The sequence below is a fragment of the Melopsittacus undulatus genome, chromosome Z (genome assembly GCF_012275295.1).
Source record: "Melopsittacus undulatus isolate bMelUnd1 chromosome Z, bMelUnd1.mat.Z, whole genome shotgun sequence".
NCBI classification, from domain to species: Eukaryota; Metazoa; Chordata; class Aves; order Psittaciformes; family Psittaculidae; genus Melopsittacus; species Melopsittacus undulatus.
In genome coordinates, this window is record NC_047557.1 from 11303543 (window position 1) to 11326485 (window position 22943).

Sequence of the window (22943 nt, forward strand, 5' to 3'; positions counted from 1 at the left end):
TGCTTCTGTTGCTTCTCTCTTTTGTATTTTGCCCATGTATTAGGGGCAAAAAAGTCTCTGTTATTCCATTCTGTTTTACATACTTTTAAGCTTCTGCTGGTTCAGCAGAGAATGTTAATTTGCAGGAAGCACATAAGCCACAAAACGTATGTTTAGCTCAAGAGAAATACTATGAAAAGCAAAAAAGGAAATCTGGCACCTGAAACAACATTTGCACAAAATAAAGATCATTAAAGCATCACTCGCTGAACTGCTTAATAGAGGAAAAGCACTTTTCTTCATACTGAAGGCATGTGAAGCACATATAAAATGAAAGACAGAGAGTAGAAAGGGTTCAGCAGGACAGAATACGTATAGTTAGGGTTTTCAAAAGGAGTAAAATCAAGTTCAGTTTTGAACCTCAGACTTCTTCTAGAGATCCAGCAGCACCGTTGCTGGCAGCAGGGCAGACAGGAAGTGAGCAGGAGTGGTTTTCAAGTGGAAAAGAACAGTCTACAGCACCTTGGAGAGCTCAGTCATAGGGGAACCAGATGGAAGACCTGCAGAGTCAGGCCTACATTGGACTGTACAGTTCAGAGTCTGAGACAGAATCTCTAACCGTATTGTCCTTGCACTTATGATATAGTGAAGACTGAAGATACTCATCCTCCAAGAAAATGAGAGAAAGACTCTAAAATCAAAGCAAGAGTGTAAAAGTGGGAATAAATGTGTGTGTGTGTGTTTGTGTGTGCGCAGCTCAGTTGTAAGTAAATAAAACCTTGTAATGAATATCTGCTACTCCTCTGGAGGATCTTCCTGAAAGCCAGCACAATGCTAAAATTCCTTGGAGTCATCGCTATCCTAAAAATAGATGTGCATTCAACAGAGCTTGCAAAATTGTTAGCATCACTGGTTGCTGGTTGCAAGGTGTCTTAAGCCAGAGATTTAGGAGTTCTCTGCTTTTATGACTTTTCAAGCTATAGCTTAGCAAAGAAGGTGTGAGTAGAGTTTCACGTTTCTTTTCAGATTCCTTTGAATCTGGAATACAACCTAAAAACACCAAATGAATCCTTGCAAAAGCAGACAAGTTAAAATAGAAGAGCTGGCACCACCCCCTGCAAACTGAAAGCACATTTTCTGTTTTAATAATGATAGTGAGCTAAAGCAATAGGCATTCCTGAAAAGGAATGGAGAGTGTTTTAAGACAGATTTGATATACAGGAAATGACACTGAAACAGGTGAGATATCCCAGGGAGAGGGAGAAATTTAACACATACAGGACAAACCCAGGTTGCATGCCAAAAAACACATGGAGACTAAGACACAATGGATTATGTTCGACAGTTGGCAGAGGCTGACCATAATGACCAGAAAGTTTTTAAATTTAGCACAAACACAAATATAATTATAGTCAAGATATGAAACACATTAAATCTGATCACACTGAAAGATATGCTTATGACTTTTATTCATAGAACCATAGAATAGTTAGGGTTGGAAAGGACCTTAAGATCATCCAGTTCCAACCCCCCTGCCATGGGCAGGGACACCTCACACTAAACCATATCACCCAAGGCTTCATCCAACCTGGCCTTGAACACTGCCAGGGATGGAGCATTCCAGTACCTCACCACCCTAACAGTAAAGAGTAAATGTAAACCTCCCCTGTTTAACTTTTAACTCATTATCCCTTGTCCTGTTACTACAGTCCCTAATGAATAGTCCCTCACCAGCATCCTTATTCATAGCACTATTGCACATTTATGTCTCTCTTGTCTGTATCTTACCTGGAGGGCCTGGTTGGCCAGGCTGGCCTGGGGGGCCGGGGATATATGCATTAGATGCAAGCACTTTTTCACCAGTGATTTGCTTGCTAAGATCAGCAGCATTATTTGGTAGAAAAGCAACCTGCCAAAAACAAAAATCAGTGTAAGCCCTTCACTGTTCAGCTGGATAAATTACATTCTTGGTGAAGCTTTCATGTGGACAAACAGCATATTTATGTTATCCAGGAAAATACAAAATGTTTAATTGTATCCTTCACTGAAATAATCTGAAAAAAATGTTACTGTGTGAGGCTGTTCACTTTTCAAGCCAGTGTAGAAATACTGCAAGTCAATTCAAATGGAGGGCAGGAGAAATTCAGGAGACATACAGCAGCAAGTTGCCAAAAACTTGTCTCATAACTGCTTGGATCTTCTCAGGAAAACTTTTTCTTTATTTAGAGTTTCCTCTGTTCATTTACTGCTCTTTCTCAGGACAACATTAGCTCAGATACCTGAGTTCTGAATTTCTGCACAGCCTGTAACTTTTTATAGGTTTCAGCGACAGCCCCCAATCCTTTGTGTATCTGGCCCTGTAAGCCTATTGTTTAACCTGACAGATGTGTGGATCTGCTCTGCATAGAGACACAAAGCTGAAGTAAGTGAGAATGTCGGGAGAATTGCACACAGTAGTTTAGAATGTCATTATCAATTACACCAGATCCTTAATTACCCATGAAATATTCATCTGCCCAGATTTAATATATTTAATAATTAAACTCTTCTTTCTACAATTAGTTTACAGCACTGATGGGTAACAGAAGATTGATGTCATCTACCTGGACTTGTGCAAAACATTTGACATTGTCCACAGCATCCTTTCTCTGGATTGAGAATACATGCATATGATGGATGGAACATTCAGTGCATAAGGAATTAGCTGGACAGTCACACTCAAAGAGTTGCAGTCAACGGCTTGATGGCCAAGTAGAGACCAGTGACAAGCGACATTCCTCAGGGATCAGTGTTGGGTCTGTCACCATTTAACACCTTTGTTGGTGACATGAACATTGGGATTGAGTGCGCCCTCAACAAGTTTGTTGCTCTTCGGTCCCCAGCATAAGAAAGACATGCAGCTATTGGAGCAAGTCCAGAGGGAGCCACAAAGAAGATCCGAGGGCTGGGGCACCTCTGCTATGCGACAGGCTGAGAGAGTTGAAGTTCAGCCTGGAAAAGAGAAGGCTCTGGGGACACCTTAGAGCAGCTTCCAGTGCTTAAAGGGGCTACAGGAAATCTGGAGAGGGACTTTAAAAAAGGACAGGGAGGTAGGGATAGAACAAGGGGGAGTGGCTTTAACCTGAATGAGGGTAGATTTAGATTAGATATGAGGGACAAATTCTTCCCTGTGAGAGTGCTGAGGCGCTGGCACAGTGTGCCCAGAGAAGCTGTGTCTGTCCCATCCCTGGCAGTGCTCAAGGCCAGCTTGAATGGGGCTTGGAGCAACCTGGTCTAGTGGAAGGTGTCCCTGTCCATGGCAGTGGGTTGGAGCTGGATGAGCTTTAAGGCCCCTTCCAACTTAAATCATTCTATGATTCTTTGATTCTGTCGTATTTAGAAACATTCTGCAAATATTTCGTCTCTCCAGAACCAGCTGAAGGGAGATGACAAGGCAGGCAGCTGGTTTGCAGTGAGGAAAGAAGATTATTAGTGGCTGCATGTACAGTTGGGAATTTTGCTCTGCCAAATGGAACTGAAGAGTTATTTGAGCAATACCAGGGCAGATCTACTCCTAGGTCAGCTCTGTAGCTCCCTGAATGAAATTGGCTCAGTGGTGATGCTGGATTCTGCAATATTTGTGTGGGAGAGCTTCATTAAATAAAACACACAATGACTCCTGCTACCTGTCAATGCTTTTAATTGGCTATTTGGAATTCCCTGCACAGGGCTGTTCTCAAGATTCATGCTTTCTTCTGTAATTTTGTGATACACATACTTCTGGCCTTAGTGTAAACCTAATGTTTGTAACACACAGAGAAAAAAAATGCTATGCACTTGCGGTACACACTATAACTGGGCAAATTTCTTGTGTCAAGTTGTTACTTAAGTATGCACTTTAAGGGCAGCCAGCACTGCTTGTAGTTTGGTGTCTGGATGAACAGAACAGTTCTGAAGGAAGAAAAAGTGAGGGGAAAAAAGACTTCAAAAAAGTTAGAAATATTAAGACAGTTCATGGTGGCATTTCTGAAACACCAGTTTGATTTTTCAGAGTGCAATTCAAAACACGATGACAGGAATACAAAGATTTATCAGCCATTTGTGACTCAGGTTTTGGAGAACATTGCTGTTCCAAACACAAGATGCACTAAAGACAAATCAAGTGATGTAAGTCTTACAAGAATTTGGTAGAGTCAGTCCACCCCCACAGAAATCAGTGACTGGATGAAGTCAGCATTTCATAGAAGCCCCATAGGGTGTTTCTTATGAGCTTACTCTTACAAATCTGCTCACATAGAAAATGGGGATACAGCGCACCTACTGCTTTGGGGGGGACTGTCATGGTTTTACAAAGAAAAACATCTGCTTTGTTTACTAATGATCCTGCAGCTCTCTCAGCCAACATCCCAGCCATTGTAGCACACAACAAAGCACGGAACTGCTGAAAAGGCTCCTCCATGGGTCACAGTACCTTATGCCTGGGGCTAAAGAGGAAAATTCAGTAGCTGGGAGGTCTCACAGCTACACTTGCCAGGGACCAGCATGGGGAGGTCAACTGCTCACATCTGGTCAGCACACTGTAAAGTTTTGTTTCCTGGAGCAAGGTCCTGTCCAGAGGAAGGTCCTGGATGGATATGAATGGAAGGGTTGCAAGGACCATCATGCTGCAAAACCTTCACTATGTGACTCTAGTCAAGGGCTCTGCAGTGCTAATGCTGCCATGGTAAACCCAAGACAGAGTTAAATCCTGTGACTACCTAAAGGTACTGGATTTTCCAGGCAGTTTTTGTGAGAATATTTTCAGTGTCATCAGTGAGTGCTTCTCCTTAAAGTCAGTGAGTATTTTTCCTTAAGGGTGTACACAGTTGAGTGACAGCTTAACTGTTGTCCTCTCTAGAGCTTGTACTTAAATTTACTACCAGATCCTATTTTGGAGATGTATTGCTATCTCAGCTAATAAATAGACATCACTTAGTATTAGTCCCTGCCATGAATATAACTCTTAAGATTTATCATGAAGAGGATTTGGAAGTGTATTCTTTTCTGTTGCTTAAATATTGACTTGTTCCTGCCAGCAAGGCTGTTGTAATAACAAAGTTTAAAAAAAAAATCACAGAGCTGCTGTGAAAGCATCTACACATGCTTCCCCACTGAGTCAGATGGACCTGAGGCATACACTGAAAGTGCCAAAATACCCAGTCTCTGGTCTAGCTCACTGCTCTTTGATATCTTCTGGCCAGAAAATGGTTGTTACATGCACTGGGGCCAAACCATGTGTTTTTGATGTTGACTCACATCCTTTTTGGGATTGGCTATACTCACTGGCCTAATTTCTATTTCACCTTTTAACTGAACCAGGATCATCTTCCAGAGTGACCTTGGCTTTCTCCATCCACAGCTCCAAATCTTAATGGCCCTTGGAAAATATTTTTTCGCTTTCCATGTGCATGCAAATATTAGTGAGGGTAAATTTTAAAGAAAGAGAGTACTAAAACCAAGACTCCCATATGCTGTGTTGCATGCTGCATCTGGCGTTTTGAGTAGTTTCTAGGCGATGTGTGGTTTAGGCGACTTTGACAGTGCTTGACAGAAGTGATGTGGAACGTGGTTTTCTAATTAAAACATGTCTCTGCAATAGGATCCAGCTTACTTGGTGGGTTTTTTTTTGTTTTAAATTGTTGGCTGAGTGTCAGCATGTTAGATACATTTCTCCCAGTTTTTCAGCTTTCCATTCTTCTTCCTTCCAGCAAGGTCTGAGATCAACAAAGGACTGCCCACATTTCCCTAGTATCTTGGAACTGTGCATCCCACTGGATTGGCCATGCAAGGTGAGTTTCTGTTCCTGATCCTAGAACTACTTTTTCCTGCATCCTTTCTTGAATGTTGCAATCCTCCAAAAAGGTATTGGTGCCATCACCAGAGGTAGCAGGACTTGAGTTCACCCTGTCCTTTCTGAAGGAGACACAAATTCACACCTCCCGCTTCCAGAAGCATACACCAGTTTCCAATTGTAGAGTTTGCTGGATTGGATCCTTCACAGGCTCTTCTGCTAAACATAATTTTGCATAAAGTTCATAAAATCTGAAAGCCTTAACCACAAGACTGAACACTCATTCCCATAAACTGTCTCTCTGGCAGACAGAAATGAATTTTTCTGTGCAAACCAGAACAGCTTCAACCACAGATATTAAGAGACATCCTCCCCAGAAGAACTTGGCCAGGAGGAGCAGCTGGTGAAACACAAGGGTCCATCTCCTTGTGGGTAGAGAAGCAGCACGAGGTTTGGTCTCCTCTCTGTGGGATGAAAAATGCTGAGGGTATTAGAGACCACCTCTTCCAGCCCTGTCTGTGTGAGGCACAACCCGGGGCTCCCTCTGAGGATGCCAAATAAATGAATTCCCACTAGGAAGATACTTAGGAGAAATTTAAGCTATGGACCATGACAGGACTTGGCTATGAAGCAAGAGTGAGCTGCTTAGTTTGGCTGCAGCTACTGTACAAGTGCTCACAGTGTTAGGTATTGATGGTCTTAGTTTTCCAGGAGTGAGATTTGAAAACAGGCATCTAACAGTGGAAGCTGGACACAAAAAACTTTCTACTGATTCAGGCCATTGGTTTCCATCAATCCTCACAGCAAACGACTTGGCCAACAGTGTGACCTAGATCCCTCCCTAGAGGTCAGTGTGAGCCTGCTCAGCATCACAGACTGCAGCTGGACAAACAGCCACTAAAAAGAACGGATTCTTTTTTAACTTGTCTGCTACCATTTGTTTGAAAATCAGAATCTTGATCACACATTAAATTCTGCCACTTCCACATTCCTCTCCCTGCTGATCCAGAAGGAAAATTCTGAGGTTTTTGAGATAAAGAGTATCTCTAAATTCAGTGTATTTCATTTAAGTGGAGTAGATGTCTTTCTTCCTAATATAAATTACATTGAATGAATAACATTAAATGAAACAAGTGAAAACACCAAATTGTGTTTTGACACAATGAAACCAAATGAGCACCCTGGGTGAAATAATTACAGCCTGTCAACATGAATTGTTGAGAATATTCCTGTAGAACATTTCAATTTAAGAAAACCTGAATGTCTGAAGGTGATGTTATCAGAAAAGGAATTACACCTGTATACCTACACCTGGCTCTCCAAATTCTAGGTTGAGTCTCTGAGTTAATTCAATCCCACTCAATTGCAAAAGGAGGCCACTTACAGGAGCAATTAAAGGCCAGGACAAGTTTTAAAGTGCATTATTGTCTACTTGTAAGGACAAGGGTGAAAACAGAAAAGGTTAGGGCTGAAGGGTTTTTCTTTGTAAAAGAATCAAAGCTTAGTGGTGGTTTTGTTTAGCCACATACCTCCTATTTGGAAAGAATCCTGTATCAGCATCCCATTAATGCAAAATCATGTTCTCCCATGTTGTGGCATCTGCAGAATGTCTTGCACTTGCTTGTACTAAAGGTGGATCAAGTCCAAAATCTTGTGCATTTAGAATGAATGAAAATCGGAGGCCAGCACACATTGCCAAGAAACCTGGGCTCAGACTGGGATGAGAGTTTGGCAGACTCTGTTACCATGAGCTTGGTAACACAGCTCCGTGAGCTTGGTTAGCAATCTGCTTACAAGCAACACAGAAGTGTAAAGAAGAGATGCCATTCCAACATTATTTAAAAATATATTGCCATCATCTTTATGGCCACAAGAGCCACAGGCTCTGCCACAGGCAGTGACAGCTCCAAACACTTAAATTTAACCTCATAAAACATAAAAAATGCAGGTTTGGTAAAGACATGGCTGATCAGTGTTCTTACCTTTTGCTTCAGTTGTAAAACCATCTGCTTTATTTGATGAAATTCCTTACAGGAGGCACAGCATGTCCCTGGTTTTGCCACATTTTCAGATTTCTCAGTAAGCCCAGCTGAAAGAAAGCAGTTTCCAATGAAAATATAAAGATCTGAAGTAAATAAATTCATACAGTGATTGCAAAAGCAACTTGAAGGTTGTTAGATTTCCCCAGACTGTGAAAAGAGGAGAGAATCTTGCTATTATTAATGCTTTGACTGTGAATTGCTATGTAAGCCTGAAAACCTTGCAGGGACAGCTCTGAGCTCATTTTTAAAGCAGCTGTTTCCAGTTAACAGTCCCCCAGGAATTTATTTTTTTAATACCTGGAAGAGTTTACACCACTTCTTTTATCTTTGTGTTTAGGGTAGGCTAACCCTACAGATCTGAACTGATTTACGGTCCCCAAAGGGCAAATTTTCATATGCTATAAATTACAGTAAAATCCCTCACAATATGGTCATTTCGTTCACTTCGCACAAACTGCTTTTTATCATCACAGGTTGTTTCTCCATGTGATGAAATCAGCCTGAGCGGAGACAGGGATTGAGATTAATGCCAGGGATTTAAATCCATGCAAGAGAAAGGGTCACACCTGTTGATACTACACATGAATGGGATCTTTTCAAGATTCCATTAAATGATTCGAACTGTAAGAGATACCACAAATGTTTTTCTTGCCCTTTTCTCAGTCCCATAAACTGTGAAGCATTTTTGCATCACAAGCAAACAAGCATTGTTTTAACAGATGTCCACTTAAAGAAAAACTTTAGGTGAGCTTTTTTATTTTCACATACAGTTGTTGAGAAGCATCAAGTGTACGGAGGCTCTGCATATGATGTATGACCTTCTACAATGTTAACTGGAAGGGTTGTTAGACACCTTTGAACACCAACCTTTCAGAGCATGTCCTGTAATGGAAAAACTCTGCAGGTGCTCCTGGTTAAAGCCAGTAAACATTCAAAATCTTCAAAAAGGATCAACTACAATGCACTTAGCTATTGTGTTATACTTCTCTCTTGGACACGCATCTAATGTCCTTCACCTTTTCAGAAATATGCATTGATTTTGAAAACATCTGCGTCATTTTGAATGAAACCAGAAGTTTTTAATACTAAAGATATTTAATACTAAAGGTATTGACTTGAAATATTTGCAGGGTCCCATAAGGAATATTGCATCCATCAGATGGTCATCTATGGAAAATCAGCTAAAGCACAAATTTATGAAAAACTGATTTTTGGTATGTTTAATCCATTGGATTTAATTCTACATCAGGTATGCTTGCTTTTAGAAGAAAAAATTTTAGTTTTCTCCTAATGAGGGAGGAGTGGGCTGTAAGGGCAAGGTGCTGGAATAACCAGCAGCATTAATACTGGTGTTAGCACTAAACTGGTCAGAAAATCAGGATGCAAAGGCTTGGGCTTTTTCCCACTCATCAAATGCCTGCTCCCATGGTTGCAGTCCAGTGACATTACAATAATACACAATTTATTTAACGTTTTTATGGTAGTAAGCACACTACTGTTTGCGCTTCCCAGCCCTTCCTGATCGTGCACAGCTTGGTAATACTTGAGCAGCTTTCCACACAGTGTTCAGATGTCTCAAAGATTCAAGGCTGAGAAGTACAACTCAGTGTTTTCTGATGATCTCTGCATAAGATATAATAGAATTTCAGCAAATTGTTCCTGACTTCAAGACTGACCACAACACCTCCCAGATGGACTTCAGCCTTTATGTGAAGGTACCTGAACACACCGCATTTGCTGTTTTCCTACCTCAAAGCAGTATTTCTAAGGCTAATCATTTTGCTTTTGACTTCTTCCAAAGCCTATTTGCCATGGGCCTTTCTCTGATAAAGAGTCTGCCATGCAGAGTTTTTTTTTATCCCTTAACAAGGAATGGGTATGTTGTAATCAAGACATCTCTTGATATTTCTATAAGGTACGTTTCTCTCGACCACAAGTCAGTATTGTGGCTCTCTCATGGAATTCTTCCTCCTGCTCCAATTTTTCAGCTTCTTTTAACAAAAAAAAAAAATCAGTGTTTTGATGTGTACATTTTTGGACCTGTATAGGATTTATAGATGAACATATAAAAAGCCATCAGAAAAATATGCCCCTTCCCCCCCCCTCCTCCCCCCCTTTTTTTTTTCCCCAAACTCCAATAAATGTTGGGTTTGGTACTAGTCTTAACCAAAATCTCTTTTAATAACTATCTTACCAAATGAGTTCCCTCATACTGTGTAAAGAAATTTTGCTGAAAACAACATATAATCATAGAGAGAAACTGCCAGAGACTCTGCTATTTGAAATCTAATGCAGTCCCTCTAGAATCAGTGGAATTATGTGTGGATTAAGAAGCAGTGAATTTGGCCTCATGTTTCATTCTAAAATCCAGTTTATCTTCCAGAAGGATGTGGCACACGGGGCTGACAAGTGTAGATAAAACAAGGCTGTAAAAATTCATGGAGATGAATGTAGGGGGGTCAGCTATGGTTTAGGAAATATCATACCAGTGAGATTTCTCCAAATCCAGTTGGATTGACTTGTCGGAGGAAGAAGTCCAACAGCGTCATGTAAGCAAGAATGAGCTGCATCCCTGGAGAGAGGTGGAATCCCCCTAACTCGTACCAGACAGAGGTGATGATTTGCCCAGGAAAGAAGTCATCCATCAAATATTTGCTCTACCCCCATGTGATCCTGTATCAGGACCAAACTATGAACAAAGCCAGAATAAAGCATGGATAAAGCCAGAAGCCACCTAGGACAGGCCAGGGGGGGCAGGAAGCGATTAGATGGAGCCACCCATGCACAGTGCAGAAGCAGAGGTCACCCACCAGGGTCAGTTTGGCCAGCACTGAGCAAGACACTCTTACAGCCTGTTTCCATTGCACAGACCTACACCAGAATACAAATTATTTCAGAGAAGGCTTAAACCAGCCCCATTTCATGAAGGCTTTCTAAATCACAAAGTCTAGCTCACATGTGACATTGCCTTCCTGATGGGAGTCCTTTCATCTCAGTGAGACACCAGTGAGCCCTGTGGCACCTATCAGTAAGAGACCTACTCGGGGGAGCATTGTGTTTTCTTTGCATGTGCTCAAAGAGTCTGCCTTGCTGATGCTGGAAGAGAAGGAGATACTGGCTGGGGAGAGCTCTGTAGGGAGCTGTGCCGCAGGCAGTCTTCACATGGAGACTGTTGAGTTGATCATCTGTGTTGCATTATCCAGGCTCAGCCTGCTGAGATGGTTTCATTTGCCTACTTCTGTGAAGAGAGTGTATTGTCTCTATCAAATATGACATGTCTGTGGATGCAGGAAAAATGCTCCCTATTCTTGTGCCCGCTAATAGACCCAAAGCTCTTGGTCAAGCCCTGTTACAGAGCCCAAAAGTGCCTGGATTGCAGCCTTCAGGCATGGCATAATGAAAACATGAATAGTATCTCCTGGAAAATACGTGAAATGGTTAGAGCTGGAGAGGAGTACGTGTGTTTTCATGTCTCTCACACTAAATGTTAACATAACATTTAAGTGTTCCATCTACGAAGAAAGCGAAGAATCAATTTATTAGGAAGTGATTCCAGCACGGATGTGGTGCTCCAGAGCGGTGCAGGGTTAGGGCTGACCACGGGGTGGTGCATCGCGACAGCCGGTCCTTCTCGGCTGTCCAAAGCCTTTCGGATGAGTTACACACATGAACCCCGTCAAACAGCAATGACCAGCTCCTCCTGAATTTGTCTCAAAGGCCCGGCAATTAGTAACAGTGACTTGGAGTGGAGCGGGGTAACAGAGCGGAAAGTGGTCTCCTGTGCTTCACGTCGCTGGTTTGGGAAATGTCTTGAGAGATGGGCAGTATTTTGTTCCAGATTAACTACCAAAACTGACATTTTTATGTGCCGTGCATATTCAGCGTAAAATTGTCGCTTTTCAGAAATCAGAATTATTTCCACAGCCTTGAATATTTTGCATGGTTGGTTATCCTGAATGCTCTGGATGCTGCTCTTTCTCGTAATTTGAAGTAGCCAGTGGAAACATTAACTAGAAAAACTATTTGCAAGGGGATTGATTATATAGGTTATTTCTCTTTCCTTTACGATTTCCACACACAGGAAAAAAAAATGAAAAACTACAAGGAACAATTAAAATTAATGGAGTGTCTCCAGTTACATGTTTTCAAAGGAAAACCAAATTATAAATTGTTCTCACCATCCAACAGGATTTAGAGCATCCTGAAAGTAACTGTTCAGGCAATAATTGATGAACCTATGGTAAATCATCATTCATCAAAAGAGGGGGTTTTGGGTTGTTTGGGTTTCTTTTTCTTTGCCAAAGCATAGGTTGTTTCTCTTCCTCCTTTCTTTTTGAATTGTCGTATCAGTATTCAATCTGCAGTACTCTGAGTGCTGTAACTTAATGACTGGGATGAGGGCAAAAACCTGAAAATCATTTATACACAGTGCACACGTGTACTTGGAAACCAACAGTGAAAATCAAGAACAAGCCCTCACTTCTACCCCTTTCCCATCACAAATTACTTTCATTACAAAAAGTCACAAGACACACAGAGTAATTGCAGGTCAGCAGAATTCAGTGTTACTCAGTGTAATTTAGCAACTGATTTAAGCAAGGCTCGGAAAGTGTGTTGAACCCTCAGGCACACCTCTGAGCCCCTGAGTGCCCAGAAGCACTAACCACCCAACCCAGGGCCATTTGCTAATCTCAGGTATAGGCATGTACATACAAATTGAAGTTACTGAAATTCATTTAATTAACAGATTAATGAAGTCTTATAAAGGTAATTTTTTCCCCTGTTTTTCCTGAGCTCTGGACCACAAGCTAGGTATAATCCAGGTTGGTATGGGAACAAAATACGGCTTTTAGCAGATGGATCTAGCAGAACTGTCTAACTGAAGCTGTAAAGGCAAGTTTCACTGTTCAGACACTCTGCCTCTCTGGGGAAAATGCTTTCCACATCCTTCAATGTACTTCCACTCTTTCTTTATAAATGGGGCTACTAATTTACTGCTCTGTGTGTGCAGCTCATAAACTGGGGAGGAGGAGAGCATGAAGCAGGACTGCTCCATAGGGGCCCAGTGAACAGCCCAGACTCTGCAGGAGCATCTACTACATCCCAGGTTCCAAGGTTCAGACCCCCAGCTCTAAATATAGCATAAGGAGTGGTTCCTCTTTATGACAGATCAACCTTTTAGATGGCCTTTTGGCCCAGAACCTTTAAACCCGACTAGCATATACCTCTATCTCCTTTGGTGCATGTCTTGCCATCCTCCTCCCGCGTATAGCCTTCGTGACACTCACACCTGTAGCTGCCTATGGTGTTGACACAGATCTGAGAGCACAGGGTCCCATTGCTTGTGGCACATTCATCTATATCTGGAGAGGAGGAAGAATCATAGAATCACAGGACAAAATGTTTTGGGTTAGAAGGGACCTTAAACATCATCTAGTTCCAATGCCCTGTCATGGGCAGGGGTGCCTTCCACTAGAGAAGGTTGCTCCAAACCCTGTCCAACCTGGTGTTGAACACTGCCAGGGACAGGGCAGCCACAAGAGTTCAAAATGCTCCTAAGGCAGAGGTTTCACATCTCAAATACAACAAAAGACTTCCTCCAAAGGTATCAGGAGGTTTCATGGTTTAAATATATGAGTAATTGCAGCACTGCTGGTGCATTGGGCTTGAGCTCTATGCAAACTGCACATTTATTATTAACACGCCTGGCATTTTATCAGTGAACATCTCTTGACCACTTCTTTGCATTGAAAAGCTCACAAGCAAAGCTTGATCCTGCAAATCTTGGTTCCCTAGCACAACAAAGGCAGGTCAGACTAGCCACACAATGACCACATGTGAATGATCAGTCCTGAATTACATAGCGGCTATCTGAATCAAACCGCAAGGATTTACTTTCATAATTAGGCCCAGTTGTAGTGCTTTGAGGGATACTGTTATTATCATGTCCCTTGTCTCAGGCTAAAACCCCAAACCTGCAGGAGGAACTAATAAAGGGAATTACATCAGCTCAACATTCCAAAGTGTTTGGGTGCATATGTCTCATTTTAGGTATTACCTACTAATAATTTCAGGAGGATTTAGATCTCTTAGCTCTAGAATGAATCCTTACCATAATTAAAACATATTTCTTCTGTAATAGGAATGAAATAAGAAAGATTTCAGATCTAAACTGACTCCTAAAAGACCTGAGGGAGCAAAATGCATCAGTAAGTAGAGATGAGCTAAACACACACTTCTACCTACCCAGGCAATAAGGCTTTTCTCTGTTCCTGTGCCTCTCCCGATCATAGCGGTACCCAGGATAACAAGTGCATAAGACTCGCCCAAAGTTATCTGTGCACTGCTGTTCGCAGGGAGCTTCGGCACAGACATCATAGTCTGGAGAGAGAAAAATGTGGTTAGGAAAAATACCGGTGGCAGTAGCTAGATGATACTTTGACAGTAAAATTGTAATTGCTAATCACAGCTTTACAGTATTTAGACTGTTTCTGAAAGTTGGATTTTAAGCAAGGGTCACTTTCCCAGTTTGTAGAATTTAAGAATTCTTTTCACAGAAATATTAAATTACCTAAAAACTTGTTTTGCTGTTTTATCCCACAGTTTTTTAGGTGCTGATAGCAACATTTTGTACGCTGAATACTGTGGGACACTGTGAGGCTAACTGCCAAATCCAGGCATAAAGTTTGTTATAAAGAAAACTTAATTAAAATTGCACTCTAATTATTCAAAGCCAGATGTAACCCTTCTAGCAAAGAACACATTGTTACAAAACCATCATCACTCTTCATGATAGCAACACGCAGATTAGGGTATGGTAAAGTCACTGGCTAGGCTTGTCAGTGAAATCCCAAAACACTCACGTCCCCTTTTGAAACCCAAAGGAGGGAGAATCTGTTTCTGATTTCAGTGCTATGCAGCAGCAGATGTGAAGTCCATCGAAGACACCAGAGCAAACCAGAGTCTGACCTGCATCCCTGCCCTGCCAAGGGCTGGATCTGTCCCCTGGTGTCAGGCTGGTGGTGGGGTTGAGGAGAGATGAGCAACCCTGTCTGTGGTTCCAAGGGGTTTGCAGTGCCAGGAAAAGAGAGGGGCAGGAGCAGCATCTAGTGTCAAAATCAGCTCAAGCAAAGCCTGATGGAAGTCAGGTTTTATGCCAAAGCAAGTGGCAGTTTCTGAGATGATTTCAGAGGAACATCATCCTGTACACAGCATCCAGGTGGCTGTCACTGTGACCCTTCAGTGACTGGGTACTAGGGAGTCATAGCAGAAATATGCTGTCCATGTTCCAGACCAACTACATCTAAACCAAAGTGTTTCAACTGAGTTCCCAGCAATGCACTGTTTCCATATTTACAGTATAAAATGATTAAAACCCAAACTCATTAGTGACTCACAGTAATGACTAGCAGACGTCCCTGGGTATGATTTTTCCAAACAATTAAAATGAACTGGTAGACAGTAAAGCAAGTGAAACCACATTTGCATGTTCCACAAATTATTTGCATATTTCACAAATTATATGAAGCACACACGTGGCACTGAGGGTAAAAGTGACAATGTGCCAAGGTACAGAAGAGCACCAAACAACACTTAACAAGCTGCTGTACGTCACACCAGAGCCCTTTAGACCAAGAAGTACTATTGTAATGGTGCCAAACATTTCCTCCCTTGTGCTTGTCACCTTTTGAATAGCAAGCATCCTTTCTTTCCTTCTTATTTCACAACTGTGTTAACACTTGAAGCCTCCCTGCAGTGCTGTGATGGTGAATGGCAGTGCCAGGACACCCAGCAGGAGCTAGGGTCATGCAGTGCACAGCCTTGCTCAAGTGCAGAAGGAAAACACAGCCTTTGCCTTCAAGCATGGTCAGCCTTGACTAGTTTGGGCTTTTTAGTTGATGCTGGGGTTGTAAACTCCCGTTACATTTGGCACTACTAAATAATCCCGAATATAAAGTGGGTATTAGTGGTGTTTTTCCTGGGCACGGTTGCAATTTTGATTTTCCACGGAAATAAAATCAGATGGAGAACAGGCTAGTGTGCTGAGCACAGGGGTGAACGTGCCTGCTCCTTAACCAGTGTGCCCGTGCAGATGCTGGATTTGGCTTGTGCCATGTTCTGCCTATTCAGAGTGGACGCAAAATGAGCTCTGTCCTCCCTTGTGCTTCCATGAATAGCTGTGCCCTAATAAAATAATAACCAACAGTGCTGGAAGGGACCATCTCCCACCACAAGTAGGATTAACTATGTGTAAACCTTTCCTAATAGACATTCATCTAGCCTGTACCCTGAGGGCTGGAGATGCCCCTCCATGCAGTCTATTACCAAGATTGAATGCCCCTGCAGATAGAAAGCCTTTTACTCATATCTAATCCAAACTCCCCTTGCAGCCATTTAAGCCCATTATTTTTGTCCTCTTCTTCTAGGCCATGAAATACAGTTTACTTTCCCCTTGCAGCAAGTTTCCACATACCTAAAAACTGTTATCACGTTTCCCCTCAGCCTCCTTTCCTCTAGACTAAACAATGCCAGTGCTTTTTAATTGCTTCTCTTCTGCCATATTTCATCTAACTAGGCTTTCAATGGTTTTCACTTCCACCTTAATTTACTTTCATACAAAGCTAGGGAAGGGTCCAAGAAGTGGAAATCTCCCTGCTTGTGGTTGCCAAGGAGTCAACCCAAATCAGACAATGGTTGTGGGTAGGTCCCACATCACAGAGCTGTGTGTCCCCAGGGCTTTGGTCCTAGCTGACACAACTCCCTCAGGAATAGTCCTCACAAGTGGGATGAAACTCCCCAAAAGCTGCTGCACTATTTCTGTATGCTATGCAGAACTGAGGATGCACATGCACTTCCATGGTCAAACCCCTTGTCTGCCAGCCCAGGCTGAGAAATGTGGTTTGTGGATGAATCAGTTACACGGTGAGGATCAGGCTGTTCCAGACTTCAGGAGAATACAAAACAAAACTGGAGCAGAACTACAAATGTCTCTGTATATTTCAGTGAACTCAGGAATGACAACGCAGCATCTGAAGTTGTACCAAGGAAATTTCTGAAATAGCATTAGTGAGGGAAGAACAGATCTGATTAGTGTTTGCCTGCCATAAACTGTAACTAATCCACAGCCAAGAAACTCAAGTAACACACCACTGGTAGGGATGGTGCTCTCCAAAAGAAGGTGTTTCAGACTACATCTGTACCTGCTTTACCCTCACTGACACCAGAAGACAGGACTTGGTTGGAGCTATGAGTCTCCAGAGCAAAGAAGGAGAAGATCATTCAGTAGAAAAGGGTGAGGAGCTACATTTTGACCTGCTTCACTGGTCAGGTGGAGAAGGAAGAGATGCTATAAGTGGAATCAGCCACACAAAGAAACTCCCCTTCAAGTTTCCTGAAGAGCATTGTCCCCTGCTCCTGCAGCTGAAACCCAGAGTGAGAAGGCGAGTCCAAAGCAAACGAAAAGCAGAACCTGGGGCATGGGCTCATACTGGACTGCACTGATTTCTGTTGGTTTTCAAGGGCAGACAAGAAATAATTGGTCAGAAACTGAAGATGGTCATTGGCAAAGACACAATCCTTTGGGAGTCTGTTTAAATAACAGCTGTCCAATATCACTGTCTTCCTGAGGCAGCTGTAAGAGGGTGGACAAGGGAGGGTCTATCCCTATCCCAAACCTCCTCTCTTCAGCCACTGCTGTATCACAGAGAAGACAAGGCTGGAACTACTTCTCACATCTTTAAGTTGCCAGTACTGGATTGAAAGGTGCAGATGTGCTCTAATAAAATCACATCTGTAATATATTTATGTGGCTGTGTTGAGATATGCATTTCATACAGCTACTCTGTCAAGATTATGCCAAAACAATGTGTGAAGAGCCAAGTAAAGTCTTGTAACGGACTAAGTGAAATGAGTGCTTCACTGAATCATGTTTCTTGTCCCTATACCAAGATCGTCTCAGATGTTATAGTAATTACTGTGGCCTCTGAACTTCAAGGCAAAATATTGAGCTGAAAAAGGGTGAAAGGAGGTATGGGAGGAAAGAAGCCAGAAGAGAAATTTGATTAGTGGCAAAAAACTCAGGTTACTGAGATGCAGTTGATAGACAGGATTAAGCAAATTCAGTGGGTACATAATAAAACCTGCTTTCATAATCACTCAGGTCTCAAGAGATGAAAATTAGGAGCCTAAAACAATATATTGCCATGGCTCTCATTTTACTTTTGTTCCTATCACTTCTGCTGTACCCATTATATTTAGTGAAAAGCCAGCATATAAAATGGTTACAATCCATAGGAAAAATGGAGGGCAGAGTGTAGAGTCCTGGCTTCTTTCCACCCTGAAAGGAGGGCTTCTGTCTCCTATGCACACAACTGCCTTGCACAACAAAGCACAACTGCCTCCTCCAAGTGTCTGTCTCACTCTGGAGCTGCCATCTCATGCCACACACACTGAAGTGAAACTCACTGCAAAACCACATCTTGGAGCATCAATTTCACCCAAACCCTTCCCAGCCCCCCAGGGCTTGGGTGGGTACTGTGAGCTGTTTCTTTGCAAGGAAGCAGCAAATCCATAATTCCTGTTACGAGAAAATGTGGATTTTTTTTCTTTTTTTTTGTCTTTTTATTTTTTTTTAATTTTCATTTTCCCAACCAGTGTTCTAGTGTTTCCAGCCAGCAGCAAAGAAGATGCAAATTATAAAAAACAAAAGCAGCAGGATCAGAGTTTGGGTTATAATCCCTGCTGGCTGGAGACTGTAAGTCAAAACCCCACTGACTCTCTCCAGTATGTTAATTTGTCCCTTTTCTTTTCAAAACATCACCATCCCAAACTGGCAAAACTCTCAGGTCAACTCGAGGCTTTCCACGTGTCATCAGATAGAAGGATGTATTACCATAGACCAACCTTTTAACCTGGTTTTTGGAGAAAACATGGTTTATTGGCTTGTTATCTCTGGCCATTTGCTTCTGCGTGACAGCTCCTATTTCTATGACTTCAGAGCCAATTTCATCCAAATCAAGCAAAGCAGTCAGAATGATTGAAGAAGTCCCATTGCCACCGCTCATGTGAAGCCATTGGCTGGGTGGACCTGACAAGGTTAAGGCAGACAGAGCTCAGCCTTTTCCTACATGAAATCTCATTGCAACAACCTCTGTGCCCGTGACCAGAAGTGATGGAAGAGTGATGCTGTTTGATGATGCTGTCCGGTCACTGACATCTTTGGGAAATGGGTAACTAACAGCAGGACTAACATAGTCACGCATTCCCTGTTCAGTTACAAGCCAAGCTGGCTGTTGTAGATCCAAGGGGTACATGGGGAAAGCCATCAGACAGGAAGGGTGTGCTGGGTGCACAGAGCACTCCTGCATGCCTAACCACAAACAGAATGCAGCCCTTTGCAGCAGTTCATGGGACAAGATCTGTGTAGCCATGTGTACTTAGGGGAGGATCAAGGCTTGGCATGCTAAGCAAAACTTCTGGAAGATACTGATCTTTTTATTTTCCCAACAATTTCTTGGAAACAGCTTCCCCACTGACACGAGATACATCTGAGCCTGTAGTTATATTAGGATGCTCTTCCAAACTGGCAGTGCTGAGAAGAGGGCAAAGGGGGAAAGATAAATGCAGAGGGACAGGACAGATAAGAACAGTGAAATCACATACCTTCAGGGATGCACTGTCCAAGAACAAACTTATAACCCTTACAGCATTTTTTCCTGAAAAATAATAAAATAAATAAATGAATAAATAAATAAATACATTATCTAAAGATTGATGCTGCCTTTAGAAACAGTAATGAGTATATCATGTATGTGATGAATGAAATAAGATGAGGATCCTGAGCTTCACAGTTGGAGATAACTCAGTATTAAAGAATGCAACATGGAAACACATCATTCAGTCCATGAGGCATTTTAAATGATGGCATGACCAGCCACCTCAGGATCCTGGGGCTGCGTAACCAATGCAGACACACTCAGCATCCCAAGTATTTTTTGAAAACCCAGCTCCCTTGTGCTGAAAGGATGCAGCACTCCTCCCTGCTGTCCATACACACAGCTCAAGTCATAATTTTCGTGATATGGTGAAAGGTGTTTTCAAACACCCATCATTACAGTGTAAACTTGCAGAAAAGGTAAGTTTCAGCAAGGAGTGCACTCAAGATAAATGTTATCAGTAATTTCTCATTGTTTGATTAACCTGGAAGGTGGTAAGTGAAATATATTGGGTATTTCAACTTATACAGGCAGGCAGACACAACTGCAGTGAAGATTCAATAGGCCAAGTACTCTTTATGGGCCTATCATATGAACATATGAAATTAATGTTTCTTACACACTGGCCTGTAATGACATTAAGGTATTCAGCTATACCTGCCTTCTAGACAGCAAATCACATCAAGTCACCAGGACTCCCAGTAGTGCTAAGAAGCCTTTAACAATGGCTGTGTCCCTTATCACTCTGTGAGCTGGGATCTGATGACTGGGATCACTGCAGGGATCTGGTGACTTTAAAAGGGTCCCACAGTGGTGACTACCAGGCACCAGGACTGCTGCAAGAGAAGCAAAGTGCTGTTCAGTGCACTATTTTATCAAGTTTATGTGAGTCTGAGGGGAAAATAACCCTGTAATTTACAAATTCACAGTTTTTATGCCCCATGGATATGCTCAAATATCTGCAAAACTGGGAAACCATCCATTTGGTCTTATCCTTTAATTCAATAACTGACGCAGAAGAGTGCTAAAGACATGGCAGTCAATGACACAACACTCCCCTGGACAAATCACAAATCATCATTAAGTTGAATTTAAATCAACTATCAGTTGCAAATGACCACTTAAAACAAACAATGCATCACTCTAAACTATGTAAAAACAAACTTTGGCTCCGTATTTTACCCTTTTCCAAAGATTAGCTAGAATATAAATTATACTTAATGAAGGTTGAACATCTGAAGAGGAAGCCTTGCTTTGTTATGCAAACAACTGGTCCCTCATTAGACCTTTCTCCAAACACTGCTGTGAAGTTTTATCTGCAAGACTAACAAATGCAGGAGGAATGAGTTCAAAGGTGCATCAGGGAGGTTGTTCATATGCTGCAAGCCATGCTGATGGCTTTCCAAGTGCACATTCATCTCCTCCTGTCTGAGGAAGAAAGGTGGTTGATAAAGCTTTGCTTGTAGCTGCTCTTCAGAGGAAGATACAGCCTGGATTGAGAGAGCGCAGAGATGGGAAAGGAGAGGAGAGCATCCCAGCCATGAGATGCTGACCTATAGTATAGGGTTATGCCAGCCAAAACTAATGAGAAAGAGGAAGCAGTAACTTTCATCCCTGAGAATTGCTGCTTAATTTTCAGGCTTAGGACCCTTAGGATTTCCACTCTTGGACCAGCTTCTGGCAGCAGATACCAACCTCAGCTGGCACAGCCTGTGCCTGGGTAAAGACTTGCCTGCTGGGAACCCTGCAGGAGCTGCTTCTCTTCTTTCAACTGGGCCAGGACTGGCTTTTGGCTGAACTTGTTGGCTTTCCTGTGGATACGCTGTGGTTTTATCTTCCTTCCTGGATTCTCCTGATAGCCAAACCACTTGTCCTGATCAATCCCCTTTCCCACAGCCGCACAATAAGAACCCACCACACACTGCAGTACAGCCATTAAATACTGCCCTGGCATCCTGGAGCAAGCACAGCCTTGCAGGGGTTGGTCCAATTAAAGAAAGAGGAAAATCATACTGCCCTTGCACATATCCAAAGCCCATGCTTGGAATCCATCTATTGAGTTCCACAGGGAGATATTTTTGACACATCACTTCCTTGTTTTCTGTCTTCTTTTCAATTTTTGATGAATTTTCCCAGAGTTTACTGGAAAGGAGATTTGGAAAGATTTTCCCTAAACACCCAAAGTTTTTTCCACATCATGAATGCTTTAAATCACACCTAAAGATGTGGTTTAGAGGCTCTGCTTTCAGTATCACACACCAGAAATCAATTTGCATGATGATGGTTTCCCAGTTCCAGATTACAGATCCTCTGTATTAGCACAGCCTGTGCTCAACAGCAAACTTCAGCCATCAGCACGATTTTGCCACAGAAACTACTACTTTAGGGTTAATCCACAGGAAATACAATACAACAATACACGTTTCTCTGAACATTACAGTGCAACCCTGGGATCCGTGCATGCTCTAGCTTTTCACATTCTTAAATCTGTCAAAATGATGGATACATGAGTTGATCATTAGCAAAGGCATTTTAATAGCAATATTCATTTCCAGACATCCAGCTCGAGATTGACATGTCTAATCAACGTTGCGCAGCAGCGATCTTGTTATACATAGTGAGAGGTAAGAGGGGGTCCCCACTGATAATTTTAGCTACTGAATAACTTTCAGTGAGGTTGTTGCTATGCAGCTGCACATGTGAGTGTGCACTGAACACCAACCAATGCACAGCTGTTTGAGCTCAGCCACTAAAATCTATGTGGAAATCGAGTCCATGTATTAACTTTAAATCTGGTTTCCAAAAGGAGAATCTTCTAGCAGACTTCTCTGTTACAGCTATTAAAAGTAGAGAAACTTCTGGTTCTTATGCATTCTTCACTCAAGAACATGCACAAGCCCAAATTCCCAGAGGGTTTTGAGCACCATGAATTTGATCACTGCAGCCTCTAGTTTCTGTGTTACCTGTAGAAAAATATACAGTGATAGGGACCCTCTCAAAGCAAAGTCACCCCTTTTATCTGACAGGACCTGATGGAAAAGCAGGGAGATGCTGAGCTACTCCTTTCTGCTCTGGATGTTGAGGTGCTCCTGGATCACTGAATGTCAGAAGATGGAATTTAGGGTCAAAACTTTGATACCAATAAACACCAGGCAAGCAGCTGTGGCAAGCTTTTGTGGCCCATCACCTCTCAGATTGAAGGGAGCACCCCCATGTCCCATCACCTGCAGGTCCCCCCTATGCCCATCACATAGCTGTGAACCAGCACAGCACTCCCTGCCCCATCTTACAAAGCTGTAGCTGCTTGATAGCATCGCCCCAGACAGGCAGGATGAAAGGTAAGATGCAAGGAATGTGGCTTAATTAAGCCACCTCTTTATTAAGTTAGCTTATCAGGCA

General features: G+C 42.3%; 1 protein-coding gene across 2 annotated transcripts in view; it reads right to left on the reverse strand.

Moving 5' to 3' along the window:
- Positions 1-22943, reverse strand: part of CCBE1 (collagen and calcium binding EGF domains 1) — a 94614-nt gene that overhangs the window by 2603 nt on the left and 69068 nt on the right. The window contains exons 3-8 of one of the 2 annotated variants that reach the window (XM_034072943.1): positions 19492-19544; positions 14077-14211; positions 13056-13193; positions 11522-11524; positions 7771-7877; positions 1768-1888 (exon numbers count right to left, since the gene is read on the reverse strand). In XM_034072943.1, the coding sequence (XP_033928834.1) occupies positions 1768-1888; positions 7771-7877; positions 11522-11524; positions 13056-13193; positions 14077-14211; positions 19492-19544 (557 nt within the window). The remainder of the gene's footprint in view (positions 1-1767; positions 1889-7770; positions 7878-11521; positions 11525-13055; positions 13194-14076; positions 14212-19491; positions 19545-22943) is intronic. The other variant, XM_034072942.1, reaches the window with a different exon arrangement.